At 53.8% G+C, this 17,065-nt stretch overlaps 2 protein-coding genes across 2 annotated transcripts; both read right to left on the reverse strand.

Moving 5' to 3' along the window:
* Positions 1 to 1,968: 1,968 nt before the first annotated feature.
* ZAR1 (zygote arrest 1) lies at positions 1,969 to 3,543 on the reverse strand. Its single transcript, XM_068940975.1, has 4 exons — positions 2,647 to 3,543; positions 2,475 to 2,567; positions 2,328 to 2,402; positions 1,969 to 2,245 (listed from the first exon to the last, which is right to left on the reverse strand). Exons 1-4 carry the CDS (start codon positions 3,541 to 3,543, stop codon positions 2,102 to 2,104), a joined length of 1,209 nt encoding a protein of 402 aa, XP_068797076.1. The 3' UTR covers positions 1,969 to 2,101.
* Positions 3,544 to 3,765: 222 nt separating this feature from the next.
* SLC10A4 (solute carrier family 10 member 4) lies at positions 3,766 to 6,674 on the reverse strand. Its single transcript, XM_068940976.1, has 3 exons — positions 6,295 to 6,674; positions 5,780 to 5,990; positions 3,766 to 4,742 (listed from the first exon to the last, which is right to left on the reverse strand). Exons 1-3 carry the CDS (start codon positions 6,672 to 6,674, stop codon positions 4,227 to 4,229), a joined length of 1,107 nt encoding a protein of 368 aa, XP_068797077.1. The 3' UTR covers positions 3,766 to 4,226.
* Between the last annotated feature and the right edge of the window lie 10,391 nt (positions 6,675 to 17,065).

Here is a 17,065-nt window from a genome sequence, read left to right on the forward strand (position 1 = left end):
GATGAAACAGAAGCAGCAGTTGCTCTGACCAGAGTTGGTGTGGATGACTGTTCTAAGATGTACTAAGTTTCACTGAAAGCCATTACCAATAGTAATTGCCTGAGGATCAGCATATTCACAGCATGATTTCCCCCAAAGCATTGCAAAGCTTTAAGCCTGTCTGTAACAAAAAGTGGTCAACTGCACAGCCTGATGTCAGTCAACCAGTCTCCCCAACTGCTTCAGGAGACTACAAGTTTTAGAGTGAGAAAGGCAAGCAGGAAAAAAGTGAATTACTGAGACCATAACATCCTTATGGTGAATATGCTGAGAGGCTGGAGGGGGTGCCCCAGGGAAGGAAAGAGTGTAGTTGTATTTTTTAAGTTGAACACAGTAAGGCTGGAACTTACTGTGACTCTCTTGGCCCTGAGTGAGCCGGTAAAGCTAGGAAGTTTTCCTTTTACTCTGATGCAGAAGAAAAAACAACTTCAAGTGGCAGCATGAAATAAAGCAATTCCTAGGCTCTGAGTGTTGGGTCTGCTACTTGTTCCCAGAATATGCTGCTATAGCGATTATTAGAGCAACAGTAACTAAACTTATTTAACAATGAATCTGTGTTGAAGCATTAAACCTTAATTACTGCAGCAGTATCAAGAGGCATGTTAAAGCAGGAATCCACAACATGCCGAGTTATGTGTCAGCTATAGAATTAGCACTTACTAGCTCCTCTAAATGGGCGCTTGTCGATAGGAAGGAGTGTTTGCCTACTCTGGCATACAATAGCTTCCATTTACAGAGAAGAAATGGTAACTAGGTAGTGAGCTATATTTTACTAAAATAAAGGGGAAGCACTTTGATTTCTTTGTTCTATTTAACAGTGGTCTCAAGCAAGCTAGGCAGAAGTTTGTTATAGATGGAGATTAATCTGTCCTTGCTAAGGGAAGTTCACTTAGCGTTCTCCAGACAGCTTAGTGCAGTATAATACTCAATTTCCAAGCTAACAGCTTTATTAACATCCTCAGAAGAGGATGGTTTTTTTCCCCATAAGTTTAGCAAACTATTCTTAGCTAGAAGGTAGCCTAGTGGGGTGTAGGTTTTACAAACCACAGAATCTTTCAGTAGGCAATTCTATAGCCCTGGAGTCAGCTTGCTGGTATTTGCTAATCCCTACAGAGACCATTACAGTTTACAGCAACAACAGCTTTTGAACAGCATCATTGGGGATTAACAATGCTGGTTCTGCCATTACTGCAGAACACAAGAAAATTCCTAGTAGCAAATGCAATCCCAGAAGAGCAGCTAAATTTAATTCTTCCCCTATGACAGGCTGCATCAGAGCTAGACCATAACTAGACCAAACTCTTCAAGTGCAAGTGACATAAGTTGTAGCTCTTTGTGCATCATCTACAGCTACAAGATCATACTTGTGTTTGAATCTCTCTTCCACTAGGTTATGAAGAGAAGAGGTATTACATTTACCAAAGCATCACAGCAGTGACTCCCTTCCCAACAGTCTGGGATGACTCCTTAAAGATGCATTAAGACTTACCACAAACTTTCAGCTCTAGCCTACAAAACAAGAATACTACCACAGCTAAGTGCAGGCTAGCTGTACCAGTAGAAGTGACTAGTTTTATATGGTGTCTCAATTATATTCCTGAGATGAAGAGCAGGTGAAGGAAACTTCCTAAACAGAATATCAATGTGCACAGGAGGTGAATATTATTAGATGTTTTGTTCAAGAATGATGTTCTACTTCATACTGCAGAAGTCAGTCGAATGTTCGAGTGACTGAATTTCAAATGTGATTAGTTCAAGGGTAGGGGGTATAAAAGACGTCCTTTCCTGTCTGAAATTCTACAAGGTCTCAAGTCAACTGCTGCCAAGACCATCGCTAATTTGGTGAGCATTACTAGTAGGTTCTTCCTTATGGAAGTTATAACATACACCCTCTGACTTGGGCATAAACCCACCTGATCATTTAGGAGTGCTTTGCAATACTTTTATTTACATGCTTTCCAGCTACACCTCACTACGTACCTTCAAAAAACAGCAACAACAAAAAAAGTCTGCTCTATTTGCAGTTTTGTACAAGGGCCCTAAACAAAAAAAAAAAACAAATTCAGATAATGTATTTGAAACTGAATGTGCTATCGCAGGAGAGGCGTTTGCCCTTGCATCTCCCACAGAGATCTTGGCGATGAGGCCTCTTGGGATCCACATGGCGCATCTTCACAGGGCAGGTGCACCTCGTCTGCTTGCAGCTCTGGGGGAGAAGGGCAGGGCGATAGCAGGGCAGTGTGGCGGGGCGCAGGGGGCTGCCGGCGGGGCACGGGGCCGGCCCTTACCTGGCAGGTGATGTCCTCGACGCGGTAGGGGTTGTAGGACTTCTGGCACGTCCGGCAGAACTGCCGGAAATAGACCTGCGGGGAGCGCCGCGGTCAGCGCCGGGCCGGGGCCGCCGAGCCGGGCCGGGCCGGGCCGAGGGGACCTACCTTGTTGGTGCCCTGCACGCACCACACGTATGCGCTCTCCCAGCGGATGTTGCAGTCCTTGCAGTGGTAGTAGCCGTACTTCTGCTCCAGGAACTGCCGGGGACAACCGTTACTCGGCGTGAGAAGGGTGCGGGCGGCCCGGCCCGGCCCCGCTGCCCCCGCCGCCCCTCACCTGGAAGCGCAGGCGGGTCTTGCCCTGCGCCGGCTCCCGCTTAGGGGCGGCGGCAGCGGCCGCCGCCGCCGGCTCCGCTGCCGCCGCCGGCTCCGCTGCCGCCGCCGGCTCCGCTGCCGCCGCCGGCTCCGCTGCCGCCGCCGGCTCCCGGCCCCCCTCGGGCGCCGCCGCTGCGGGCCCCGGCGCGGCGGGGGACGCGGGTGGGCGCTGCCCCAGCGGCTCCGCGCCGCCCTCCGCGGGGGGCTGCTCCCAGCTCGCCCGGACGGCGGCCGCCTCCGCCTCCCGCTGCTCCCTCAGCGCGGCGGCGGCCGCCTCCTCCTCGACGGCCGCCGCCGGCGCCGCCTCCTCCTCCTCCCCGACGGCGGCGGCCGGCTCGTCCGGCGGCCGCCGCTCCGGCTCGGCGTCCGGCTCCTCCAGGAAGGCGGTGAGTCTGCGGGAGGCCATGGGCGAGTAGACGGCGATGGTGCGGGGGAAGCGCACGGCGCGGGTGCTGATGGTGGCGGGGCTGCCCTGCTCCTGCTCCGGCGGCAGCGGCGCGGCGCTGGGGCCGGGCCGGCGCCGCAGCAGCGTGCGGGGCCCCAGGGAGCACTGCACCGAGGCGTCCTGGCGCGGGTTCACCTGGACGCCCACCTCCTTGGTGTTGGCCTTGCGGAGCCGCGGCGTCAGGTTGGGGTTGACCTGCGACAGGATGGCCTTCAGCTGCGCCCGCTGGTAGTTGTCGAAGTACTCGGCCGCCGCCGCCGCGGCCGCCGCCGCCGTGTCCCCGTAGCCCGACAAGTAGCCGCCCCGCGGCCGCCAGCCGCCCGCCGCGCCGCCCTTGCCCTTGGGCGGCGGGTAGCGGTAGGAGTAGGGGTGGTAGGCAGCGTACAGGTAACTCTCCATCGCCTCCTCCGCCATGGCGCCGGCCCCAGGGCAGCCCCTTCCCGGGGCCGGCCTTAAATACCCCCGGGGCGGGGCGGGCCGGGCCGGATGGGACCGGGGCCTCCCCCGCCCTCGGCGGCGGGGCGAGCGGCGACGGCCACCGCGACGGCCACCGCTCCGCGACGGCGGGCTGCCGCCGTGTCCGCCGGCGGCCGCGGGGGAGCGCAGCTCCCCTGATGAACTACACGGGCCCTCGCGTGGCCTTTAATCTTTAATGGCGCCTGGGGGGGGTAATCAGCGGGGAGGGGGGGTACAGGTGCGATTCGGCTCCGCCACGCGCTCGCGGCGGCAGCAGTAATGAGCGGTGTTTTGACAGGGGCTGGGGGCGCGGGCGCACGCGAGCACCGCGGCCTGCCCGGGCCTTCGCGCCGGCGAGCGCTTCTCCCCTTCTTGGTACGCGTCCCTGGCTCGCTTAGGTTGACAGGAGCCCCCTCGCATGAAGATGTGGTGTGCAGTTAGCGGTCTGCGTCGCAAAGGTTCTTTTTTTTGCTTTGGTTCACGCGTATTATGGAGGAAATGCAACTGGCACAGTAGTAAGCGCACATTGTACAATGGGAGCTGCTAAAAAAGCGATGGTGGCTGAGCAGCACCGCGGCCCGCAGGCCGCTCGCAAGCAGAGCTGACGTCAAGCGCCCCTGGGTGCTGCCTCATCATCTTGCCTAAAGCGTAGTCTGCACCAGCTCCATCTGAACAGAGCTGTGCTCCTCTGTGGTCACTGTGCCGTACGAAGTATCGGCCACTTCCTCTTCTTTCAGTTTCTTGTAGGAAATATCCGTGTCTTCCTCCTCACCGAGAGCGTCTTGCTTGTAGCTATCTCTCCCGTACATCTTGTATGCCAGCACAAAGAGTCCTGCTTCTGCCGACTGAAAAAGCGCATAAAGCAAGGGGAACATGTACATGCTGCCGATGAGCTGCGGTGGGAAGGTGAGCTTCAGGATGGCGGTGCACAGCTGCACGTTTTGGCACCCCGTTTCCAGGGACACTGTCCTCCTGCAGTGCGGCGGCAGGGCAAAGACCGTGGCTAAGCCGTAGCCCAAGGCGTACCCGGCCAGAGGCATCAGCACCGCTATGGCGTAGACAGACGCAGGAATATGTGCCATCAGGTCTGGCCCCAGCATGGTTCCGGTCAGGATGAACAGGACCACCAGAGTCACCAGGAGGGACCACAGGGAAACCTAGCAAAGCACAGAGAGAGGCCCCGGCAAGCAGCACGGGGCTTGTTAGTTTAAAAGCAAATTAACCACAGCAAGGAGATCACATCCTTGCGGCGTTTGATCACATCCCGGGAAAGGAGGGGGCTGAAACCGCCCCTCGGCTGGGCAGACTTGCTGAAAAGCTAAGAGCCTCGCTTTTTCTTTCGTGCTTTAGTTAATCCGTTTGCCTGTTTTAAGAAAGTGTCGCCTTGCCTGCGGGCTGGTTTCGCTAAGCCTGGGTTTGAGGGCGAGGCGGGGAAGCACCGTCCGCGGGGCCGGGGGCCGCCCCCGCCGCTGCGCCCCGCGCACCTCGGCCCTCCCTCGTCTCTCCGAGCGCCGGGCTGTTCCCCGGCGGCTCCCTCGTCCTAGGTCTGTAATCCACGGTTTATTATTTCAGGGGCGTAAATCCTGATACCCTGCCAGAGTAGCACAATCTAGCGGGGGGAAGGCGGGACCGGAGCGGCTGCTGCGCGCCCGCCCCGTCAGTCCGTCCCGGGCGGCCGCTCCGCCGCCCCCCGCACCGCCAGCTGCACCGCTGCCCCGCAGTGTCCGCGCCTCCCTGCGCCGGCTCGGCCCGGCTCGGCTCGGCTCGGCTCGGCTCGGCTCGGCCCGGCTCGGCTCGGCTCGGCTCGGCTCGGCCCGGCCCGGCCCGGCCCGGCCCAGCTGCGAGCGGCCGGACCCCGTGCTGAAGTGCAGCGCACATGGGGCTGCGACAGGCTCTCCCCGCGCCGCACGAGTGGTTTCTGGCAGACGGGTGAAAACATGCAGATATTCGTTAACATCTGCGTTTTTTAAAACCTAAACGAATACGGGAGACGGGAACGCGTGATCACCCGCTGTTTGCCTTCCCTCGGGGCTGGGGTGCTTGCGCGCTCGGCTCTGCCCACCGGCATTTACCGCTCTCGCAGCGGCTCGGCTTGGCGCCGCCGCGGTGTCGTTAGCCTGGCCCCAGGGTCGCCCGCCCGCAGTCCGGCCCGGGGCAGCCCGGCCGCCCCGTCGGACGGCGCCGCCGCGCCTACCTTAACCAGGAGGTCGGCGACGCGGGGGTGCTTGTAGCGGATGAGCACCCCCAGGCCGATGGGCAGGAGGGTGCTGGCCAGCATCAGGCTCACTGCCCCCAGGGGCAGCAGCTGCACCAGGGTCGTGTTGATCCAGTGGCGGCTGTAGACCCAGAGGCACAGGGGCATCAGGAACAGGGCCAGCAAGGTGGAGGAGGCCGTCATGATAATACTGCGGGGGGGGGGGGAAAGAAAGAGGCACCGCATCACCGCGGGAACAGCCCGGCCGGGGAGGGCAGCTGCAGCCGCGGGGGGCGGGGGGCGCCGGCCCGTTTGGCTGCAGAAAGCAAAGCGATCGCGGAGACTTGCAGCCGTCCGGGGCGCTTGTCACTGCAAGGACGACCCCCCGGCCCGGCCAGGGGCGGGTTTCGAGGCTGGACGTGTCTCCCCCGGCACGGTGCGAAGGTGTCAGACCGCCGTGCCCGTGTGCCCCAGCCCCGCACCCGCACCCGCACCCGCCGCGGCGCGGCACCTACCTGAGGTTCATGTCCCCGTCGACGAGCAGCGACATGAGGTTGGAGAGGCTGCCGCCGGGGCAGGAGCCGCACAGCAGCACGGCCACGGCCGCCACCTCGTCCAGGGCGAAGAGGAGCGCCAGGAGGAAGGCCAGCAGCGGCATGGCCACGAACTGCGCCAGCAGCGCCAGCAGCACCCCGACGGGCCGCCGCAGCTGCTGGCCGAGCTGCCCCAGCTCCACGGCGCAGCCCAGCCCCAGCATGGTCACGCACAGCGCCAGCCCCACCAGCACGCTCAAGCCCTGGCTCAAGGAGCCGTCCCCGAGGCCGCCGCCGCCCCCCGCCCGCTCCTCGCCGTCGGGGCCGCCGCCGCCCGCCGGCGGCTCGCCGGAGCTGGCCATGGGCGCCCTCAGCGGCCGCGCATCCCCCGGCTCCGCGCCGAGCCGCGGAGGTGCGAGGGGCCGGTCAGCGCCCGGCGGCCCGCGGACGCCGCCGCCGTCTGTGGCTGCGCGCTGGCGGCTGCGCGCGTCCCCGGCGCGCCCGCCGCCCCGCGTGGGCTGCGCCAGCGCGCTCAGCCCGCCGGGCGCGGGCGTGGGCGGCGTCTCGGGCGGGAGCGCAGCCGTGGTGCCGGGGGCTGCTCCCTCCCCCCGCCCCCCCCTCCCCGCCGCCGCCGCCGCTGCCGCTGGTGCTGGTGCTGGCGGCCGCAGAAGGGGCGCGGAGGGACCGAAGGGTCTTTCCCGAGGCCGGGAAGCGCCGCTTCTGCCGATGGGTCCTAGGGGCTTGCCCGGAGCGGGAACGTCCCTTGCGAGGGCGGCTGACGGAGGCGGAGGAAACAGACGGGCTTGCAGGCGGGCAGCTGCTTGAGCTGGGGTTAGACATGCTCCCCGTCGCCCCGAATCACTTCTGAGAGCGATGGTAGTTTACTCAGTCGTAACAATTGTGCTTAAATTGTCCTTTAAAATTGGGTACGGTCGCTGTTCCCGCATCGCATAATATTTTTTTTCCTTTAGCAATTGTGCGTTGCCTTGCTGCTCCAGCAGGGCAAAGCCGTGCGGGAACGGCGGCGGGCGGCCTCGCCAGGGCAGGACCTCCCTCCCGGACCGGCGGCCACGGGGCCCGGGCATCTGTGTGGCGCCCCTGCCTCCCGCTTCGCGCACTTGGCGTCTCCTCGGGGCGGGGGGCACAGCCGCGTTTTCTGCTTTCACCCCAAGGGCCTGCAGGCGCGACGGTCGGGCAGGCCTAGCTGTCGCCGCGCACGGCCAGCCGCGGGGGCTGCCCCTCAGCCTCCGAACCGAGCCTGCTGCCTGAATCCAGGTGAACACAAGGAGCGCAAGCAGCATTTAGTGACAAAACCGTGGGAATTGTAGCTTTGCCAAAATGATACCGTGTTCAGCTTTGTTCTGTCTGTTTTTGTTTCCTTGCCATTAGCTTAAGGAGAGCACAAGGAGGATGAGTCATCCGAGCTAAACAACCAAGTCGGATCCGGATCCTGTCGTGGGGCTGCGTGTGCTCCAGGACGAGCTGGTGGTGCAGGGCGATGTTTGGCTGGCTTTCCGAGCTGAAACAGTTCTTTGGACTTAAACAGTTCTCGGATCCGCGTGCAATAGAAAAATATTTACATAATTTACAAAAACATTTATTTCACAGTGTTTACAACAATATTTGTTTTACTAAGCTTCTTAAAGTTTTAACACTTACTGTATTTTATCTCATTCTTCGCGTAGCCAACACTTAGCTTCACAACAGGTAGTTGCTTTGCTTATCAGGCAGGCCCTGTTTTGTCAGTAATGACTGTACAACGCCGCCGCTGCTGGCGCCCATGAGGTACCGCACGCTGCAAGCCCAGGCTGTCGGTTGTGCAGAGCCCGCAAGCAGGCTGCCTATCAGGCAGGTGTGAAGGGGGCCAGGAGAACGCCTTCCTTATCCGTCAGCCTCACTCCCCAAACTGCCCCTTGCAGCAGGCCTGCTCGTAGCAAGATATTTTTACGTCATAACGTATGACATGTGTCATACAATCGGAGGAGGAACTCGGCAGATTCAGTTACGGTGAAACCGTTACCGTTGACACGGATGCACCCTGTTTCAGAGCCCAAACCAGGCCCGGGTGTCATAAACGTCAGTTTCAAGGGACATTTAACTATACCATTTCTAATAGGAAAATAAAGTGAATGCGTTGTAACAAATCCAGACCTCGTAAGAGTTTTCTTAAAATTTATCAGCTACTGGAAGAGCTGAAGTTCGAGATTAACTCGGTTTAAACAAGAGCAGTATCATTGACTTCAGGGAAATGGCAGCAGTTTACTGCAGATTTACGTATTATTTCAGATAATGCCGATTCTAAATCTAGCTGGTGTGTTTCACTGAGGGTCTATCCAGTAAGCACTCCGCCCTAGCTGGCAACTAACATATTTTCACATCCACAGTGTGCAATAAAAGAAAGCTGTATCTGCTACTGAGCATGGATATTGTCTGTTTGAATTGCTTCAGGCTTTCACGATATGTCATCGTTGAAGTACAATCTGGAGCTCGGACGGGAGTGATATTAAGTAGTTTTGCAACATCTGGCTGAAAGGCAGCGGGCTCGCACACAGCACGTACTCCAACAAATCGGAATCAATGGATAATTACTTCTCTATTTTCTTTTGTGGGCAGAAGGAGAAAATATACCAGCTACCAGTGTATTACAGGAAGAAACAAATTGACTATTGGAGTATGAAAAAACTTAGCGAACAAAAATTTGGGCATATATCATTCTTAAACTATTCCTCGAAATGAAAAAAATCCCCATCCTCTATTAGAATTGTATGAGAGAGGGTAAAAGGTAGTGAGGGCAAGAAGAGAGAAGGAAAGTAGTCCTTGAAATATAAGCTTCTTGTAGGTTGTAGCTTTTAAAAATAATATTGCTTGCATTATTCTTTCAAGGGGTTTAATTCCCATAAAAGAACATACATGCCATAAACCAATTTGGAATTGCAGAACCCTAGGAATTTTGTTTGCTTGTTTATAACAAGAATTTTTATGCTTTCCCTTCATTTACCTGGCAGCAAAGGTAAAAGAGAAAGGAGAGGTGTCTAGTGATGTCTGACAGTACTGGGAATACGCCAACGCGTTGCATGGAGACGTTTGCATTGCTTGCTTCTACGGCCAGGGACTAAAAGCGCCTAGCGTATGCCAGGATTATGACCAAATTGGAGTTGTTGCATACACGGTGCGAGGTCCCCGCCGCATCCCTGGAAGAAAGCGGTCTTGTGCTCCGTGCTGCAGGCGGTGCCGTGAGGGCGCGCTGTGCTGGGCGTGCGCGGCCCTTACGCCGACGGCCCCGTGCGCTCGGGAGCCTGAGGCCAGACACGTCGCTGTGCGAGTTGTAGATGTGCTATGAATAAGACAGGCACGAGGACACTCAGCAAGACCGAGGTAGTGACATCTGGTGTGGCCACAGCTTTGGTGTTGGCAGTTTCTGGGTGACCTACGCAGTTTGGTGGCATTTTGTAAATCTTAGTCTTGGACTTGGAAGCGTAAATCCTGACCACGTTTCTCTTTGGGTGCATACGCGCTACTTGCAGCTCTTATCCTCAAGCCCTGTGGTTATAAGCGCTATGTGAGAAGCAGACAAAAGGAGGGGAATGAGAAACCAAAGGTTTCATACCTACCCTCTCTTTTCCTTCTCTTCCCATTTCAAGTTGATATGCGGGATATGCTGAATAGTGAAAATGGGGGAGAAAACAGCGCTGTCCCTGTCCTATGTTCCCCTTTCCTCCCACTCCAGCTTGTCACACGTTTTGTAACAGTATTTCTGCGGGAAACGGTGAAGCTCGCCTGCTGTAGGATGTCGTCATCGGCCCGTAAGTCATCCTTTGCCTCCGTGTATGTCAGCACAGGCTGATTTGTAGAGTTGTGCCAGGGGTTTGCAGAGGAAGAGAAGCCTCTGGAGGATAGTCCTGGAGGACGGTAAGCTTTCAGGCAGCTCCTTTAAGTGGTGATGCTGTTAAAAAGGCCGGGACCAAATGCTGTTGTGAAACTGAAGTTCAGATGAGACCTAGCAGCAGTAGTTTCCCATCTCCATGGGACATATAACCCTGTTTCTACTGTAACTGCGATACAGGTACGTTATGGATAGAAATAAAATAAATAAAATTTAAGACTCAATAGAATAATAATCACTTGCTCTGAAAAACAAGCCTTCGCCGTAGTTGTCTTAGATTAAAATATTCCTTCAGGTGTATGACATGATCCCACACTGTTTTGGTTCCTGCCAGTCTGTCTTCTGTATGTCACGTCGTTTTGTCCGGTTCCTGTACTTTCTGGGGCCGCAGGCGGTTCTCTGCCGCGTGAAGAGGAGGTGGCCCACGTGGCCCTGGGCTTCAGACACGGCCGAATGCGGCGGGCGGTTTTCCTGACGGAGCGCTCCGCTTTCCCTGGGAAGCACGGCTGCAGCGGTGGGATGGGTCCCCAGGGTGCTGCTTTCCCAAGCTGTTTTCCAGGGTCCCGTCCCCATCTGCTGGGTCTGGGTCTGCCCTGAGCTGGCATCAGGCTCTGAGGGTGCTGAGATGCTGCTGGGGAGGGGAGTCTTGAGGGAAAAACCTGCAGCCTCTGGGTTGCTTTTGGTACAAACCATGATTACGTGGATGTGCTGGCTGGTACTTTGATGAAGGAGGTGCCTTTTTGATTCATGACTCCCGTCCTCTCTCATGAATGGTGGCAGAAAAGGTCAGTTTGCAGTTTTTATTACCGTCTGGCCCACCTCCACGGAGCCAGTGACAAGTAAGTAGAAGATCTTAGCAGAATTGTGTCGTTTGACTTTTATGTTATTTGGGAGCTAGTTTAAGAACCAGTCAAGAAAATATATTCTTGAAATGAGATGAAGAGCTGAGATCTGTGCCAGAAAGTTATTCCTAAGCAACTTTCCTACCCAGACACACACAGAAAACGCCTTGGCCTGATGCGCAGACTGACTGAGGTTGCTCCTGCCCCAAACTATTTCTGTTTCACACAAAAGCAGAGGGAGAGGCAAGGAGACAATTGTACCACTCAGGTGGAAAGTACGCAAGGGCCGGGAGTTTCCCGTTAGTTCGTTGCTAGCCTATGCGCCACGGTCTGTCGTGCAGACCGGCTGCAACGGCCCTGCCTTTTTCCCGGCCTCTCCGCTGCTCTTCAACACAACAACCAGCATCGCCGTCCCCATCACAACCCTCTCACACCTCGCCCTGAGCGTACTTTTCTTAAGCTCTGTCCTTAACGCAATGCCGCAGCTCAATCCCGCTAGCTGTCTCTGCAAATCTCCCAAAGAAATCAGCTTCCTTGGTCCCACGGTCCGTGCCCTCAACCAGGCCCAGCCGCAGCGTTCGACTTTCTTTCCTGCTTCTCCTTTTCTCTCCTCCACCAGGAGCCTTTTGCACCTCCTCTTTCCTGGTACCTTTTTGATTTCCCCACGCCTGGGAGTGCAGTCCCCGCCTTCCTCGGTTTCTTCTCTCCAGTGACGCCTCTTTCCGCGCGGCGCTCATCTCTCCCCTGTGTTTATTCCTCCCTTGAGAGAGCGCTCTGAGATTCACAACCTCTCGCATTTTGCTAACTTGAAGAGGGGCGGAAGGGAAAAATTCCTGGCACAACCTGGACATAACGGCTCAAGCTTCATTACTTGGCTGCGCTGTCTCCTTTTTTGTGTACTCGTTGCCTGTTCAATTTCTTCTGAGTGGTTAGGGAATGGCGTCTTTCAGGAAAGCACATACCATTCGGTTGTTTCCATGTTAGCAACAGAGGACAGACATTGTTATAATAAAACCCTACTCTTATACTTGGTAAATGTCCTAAGACCATTAATCAACGAATAAGTACAGCGCTATTCAGGTCGCAGTGTTCCAGTAATTCATAATTAGTCTTAAGTGGTTAAAGCTGCCTGATCTTCCTTGTAAAAATGAGATGAAGAGCTCTCTTGCCAACCATCACATTAGGAAGGCGGCCCTGGGCCCTGAGCGGAGGGCAAGTCAGGGGTTCCTGGAGGAACAACCTTGTCATTTGATGGTGGGAGGTCATTTGTTGAGGCAGTTGTGCCCCTAGCACTGTGAAACGGTTGTCAGCAGTGCACACTCAGAGTCTGCCTTAGCATTTTTTTCCTTTAAGCACTGAAATACCTTTGTGTGACGTATCTCTACCTGAATTCAAATGGGGAATAATACCGCCTCAGACACGATTCCCTTTTGATGTCATTTGATCTTTTTTTAGAGTGGGAGTATTACCAGGACCATGATGAAAAGTCTTAATAAAATAAATGACCTGATGAGTAATGCATCTCGCCACCCAGAAGAGCCAAAATTAGCGTGCTGTCCAGCCAGGCAGGGACAGGAGGTAAGAGGAGGCTACCTCCAAAGGCACTGGATTCAGTTTTAAAAGTCAAATGAGTGTCCTGCTCTGCACGCGCAGATCTGCTCTCATAATAAGGGCTCTCAAGGAGAGAGGAGGATGAGCGTGGCGGAGACGGCCGTCTTACTGGCGCGCTGGCCCCCCGGCTCCTTCGGGGAGTGCTTAGTCCACCTTGGGCGGTGACGTGAGAGGCGCCTGCCCTTCCTTCTCCCTCCAAAACTCCGGCTGCGGTTGTTGAGCCGTCCAGGTGCACAGAAAACGAGCTATTGGCCTGTTTCTTTTTGTGGCATTACTTTGTCACCTGAAGACACCGGGCGGCTCCACCCGCTCCACCCAAATCTAGCTAAGTGCAGGAGCGGAGACGAGTTTAAAGTTAGGTTTTAAGTAGTTTTGAAGCTAGGCATGTCTTTGATGTTGCAGCCTCTCTCCGCCTCTGTCCTGGTGACGTGAACAGCGGTTCAGCACCAGCAGAGCAGGGGAGAAGGTGCGAGAGGTGCTCCCCGCTGGACGAGGGGGCTGCCTTCTCAGGGCCGCAGCTTGACGGCGGTGCAGGAGAGTGGGGTAGCTGCAGCGCTCCGGTAACGGGACGTACGAAAACTAATGACGGATGGTGCTTCAGGATATGTCTGCAGTTACAGGCTCAGATCCAGCTCAGGTCGTAGGCTTCCACTGCCCATCGAGGCTCCCAGCCACCTCTTAATTTCCTGGGTAAGAACCTGATCAGGCTCAGAGACATAAATCAAGGGAGGTAACACAAATGCAGCTCTGTGTCTGTAAAATCTGTATTTTTGTTTTTGCAAAAGAATGCCAGATCAGAGTACATAACACACAGGCTGTGTGTGTATAAACAGAACAGTTTATATGTCAAAAACACAGAAATAAATTTAATAATATTTACAGCAGCATTTGTACAGCAGCATTTGCTTTATATTACAATAATTTAATTGAAGAAAGACACCCCTAAGGCAAATTACATCCCTCTCCAGCCAAAGCTTTTTTCATATTAAAAGAGAGGTTAATGAGGAGTCCCCAAGGGAAAGATAACAGCTAATAATGTCGATAGTCTATCTCAGGTTACACAAAAAATCTTTGCCCTCAGCTGCCGTTATTTGTATTGCTGCGTCTAAGGTTCGTGGACGTCGCCTAAGACTCTGTGTTAGAAGCTGTAAAAGCATAGAATAAAAACGCTCCTTGTCCGGCTGCCAAATTTTTAAAGAATGATAAAAATGGATATGAGTTATGCTCCTCACAGATAAGCAAGCCTAAAACGAACTTTGAAATAGGTGCACTAGTACCTAAATTAAATCTCTTGTTAAGAAAGCTATCTACAAAGTAATCTCAGACAAATGGGAGGACATACATCTCAAACAAAATCTCCAAATAATCTCTTAATACTTGTCTTGCATAATGTCATATATTAATCTCATGAAAATAATCTTGATAACACTGTGTGTATGTGCACTTTGAAAGCTGTGATAAAGGAGGACATTTCCGAGTGACCTAAAGAATCCTCGTGATTTTGACTCGATGATAGTAACAGAACTTTTACGTCGCGGCAGTCAAGGAAAATGCGCTCTGCGTTTTGTGTACCTGCCGAGTTGCCGGAAAGGTGACAGTCTGAAGGTCCTAGTCAACAAAACAGCATCTTTCCTTTTTGGGGTGCACAAGCAGAATGCCGTGGACCAAGCAAGGAGTGATATTTTTTCCATTAGTTGAAAATAGTGTCTTTTTTCCTGGGGTCTCATCTTTAAAAGTAATTATGGTAAGTTAAAATATTTAAAATGCCACAAAATTGTTCGAGTGTTTAAAATGCTACAAAATAGTTTGAATTTGGAAAATTTGCCTTACAGTGAAAGGGTGGCAGTCTGTTTGGCGTGTCCAAGGTGAGGTAACGGGAAGACTTGGCCATAGCTGCTAATTACCTGTCTGTGGAAAAGCTCGCTAGCAATGGGAAACGGTCTTTGCGTTTCCCAAGAGGTCAGGCAAGGAGATCACCTTGCGGGTCCAAATCTGTGCTGTGGTGTGCGGGGAGGTGCCGGCGGCCAGGGCTTGGGGCTCGCGTGGAGGCGGAGGCGCCCGCGGCCCGGCTGCCCTCCGGTGCGGCTGCGCTGGCGCCTCTGGCTTGCAGCCTCCGCACGGAGCCGGCGGCGTCGACGCTGCCCTTTGCCAGCTGCTGCCTCTAAAAAGCTGGATCTACTAAGATATTTCATTAATCTTTGTGCTTCTTTACGCTTTCTAAACCATGCCAATTTTTAAATGAAATGCAATTCCAATTCTTTTTACATTTTGACTTTAAAATTTTCTTTTTTTCATCCAAGGTGTTAATTAAATCCATCACAAATTTATGAGTAGTTTAATTGGTCCAAAGCCATATTTTTCAGGACGTATAATATTCCTAAACAGGTCTCCTGTCTCTGCCTACAACATCTGCTAAAAATGTCCAACCTAGAAGGTATGTTCAGCTGCTTCGGGGTATAAGCAGTCAGAGACTAGAAAATAAATGGAAGCAGCTTTGGAAAATAACCCGACAAGTACGCAGAGGTACAATGGCTTCAAACTACTGTGAGAGAGATTTAGATAGATAGCATGTTGACAGGGCAAGTAAAAATAGTGGTATTGAAGCCTGGGAAGAGATTGCCTGGGGAGGCTGCAGAGGCCTCGCAGAACCGGTTGCACAACCATCTCCGAGCGAGATGGAGAGATGGAACCGGGGGGCTTCGCCTCGGGGGAGCGTGGTGGGACCAGGTGACTCTGCAAGCTCCTTCCGGCCTTGTGCTCCCTGCTTCTCCGATGCCTCGGGGCAACGCTGCTTGGTCTGGGCTACGAACACCAGCCCTGAGCTCACAAAGCTGTACTGATAGAGCTGCATGTCTTTTTCTGGCATGACGGCGTTTACACTCGTAGCTCCTGACAGCACGTCGGGGATCAGACCTCTGACTAAGCTGGAAATGTCAGAAGAGGTTCGCAGGGCCAAACTGAAGTCTGCGAGCTGGCCTTCTGATGAATTTTATTATGCTGGCATTTTGCATAGTGCCTCCGAACATGTACCTAGGGCAGAACTGTTTGACGAGTGGATATTCAGAGGAAGGCATGGAGAGCCCCTAGCCCTTCGTTGCAGAATGGAAGAAGTCAAGAAAAACAAGGACCAGGGTAACACGTATCGATCTGCTACCTTTAGAGCTCGTTACCTTTGTTCAGTCCATGATAATATAAGAAAAGAAAACATTATAAATGTTATTATTAAATCTGTTTAAATGTATTCTATGTATTACATTTATATTTATTTTATTTATTATTTTTAAATAAGATAGAAGTGCTATGACCACAGAACCGCCTGGCAAGTGCTCGGTTTTACCATTTTGCTTTTTCTGGACCAGTGGGGGAGAGCTGGAGTGCTGTCGGACGCAGGTCCCTACCCCGCGGCCGGCCTCCAAACCCCTTGCGCCCAGCAGCCTTGCTGGGAGCCTGATCCTTGCGCCCTGAGAGCACCAGCCTGGAGCGGCACCTGCAGGCGCGGGGCGTCGAGGGGGGGACGGAAACACGATCTCTTTGCACGGTAGCGGTACGAGCGTTGCGTCGGTCAGGCAGCAGAAGCCTGGGTGCAAAGGGAATTGCAGCTGTGCTTCAGGCACGGCAGGTCCTGAGAAGTGTCAGTGGAATTTGCATTTTGGATTTTAGCGCTTAGTATGTCAATTGTTGTCCAACTACTCTTAACATTCGTTATGCCCTTAAAATTGAACTTTTAGTTACTTATTTCTGAAATCTGTAGTTCCTGGGTAACATCTTTCATTTGCCAGGAAGAGTTCAGTTTTGATCCTACTGAAATCGCTGGCAAAGATCTCTTGAATTTGAAAAGAAAATGACAGGGATCCTTAAATGTGAGTGCATGCATGCTGCAGGGACAGAGAGCAGCAAGACCTGTGAGGGCCTCTCCATGTGAAGGGACAAAAGTGCTTGGACACCCTTGCTGTGTTGCAGACTCAGATAATTCAAAGCCCTTGCAACAAAATCCCCATGATAAAGTTTGTTATAAATGCTTGCTGAACAGAACAGTAAGTGTTTCTTTCCGTGGATGGTCTATGTGAGTAAAATTCGTAAGTGTTGACAGAGAGGTGAAGTGGTTGCTCATGGTTTAAGGCCGTGCCCTACTGAGGGTTTCATTGATGCTGCTCGGATACTTCTTGTGCAAGAAACTACAACTGAAAATTGACTGTGGATGCTTATTAGTTGTAGAAACAGAGTTCCCAGGACTGACTTTTTCTGATGAAATGATCACACTGCATGTGCTTCAAATAATTATTTTTGTAGCCTTTGGAGTAAGGTACCGTCTAGAGCTCAGGACATTTGGCTGCAGTGTGTGGTTTTGCTGCTATTTCCACTGTGACTGAGAGCAAATGGATTAATCTCTGTGTATTGCTTCCATGCCTGCAAATGA

Source organism: Struthio camelus, chromosome 4 (genome assembly GCF_040807025.1).
Source record: "Struthio camelus isolate bStrCam1 chromosome 4, bStrCam1.hap1, whole genome shotgun sequence".
NCBI classification, from domain to species: Eukaryota; Metazoa; Chordata; class Aves; order Struthioniformes; family Struthionidae; genus Struthio; species Struthio camelus.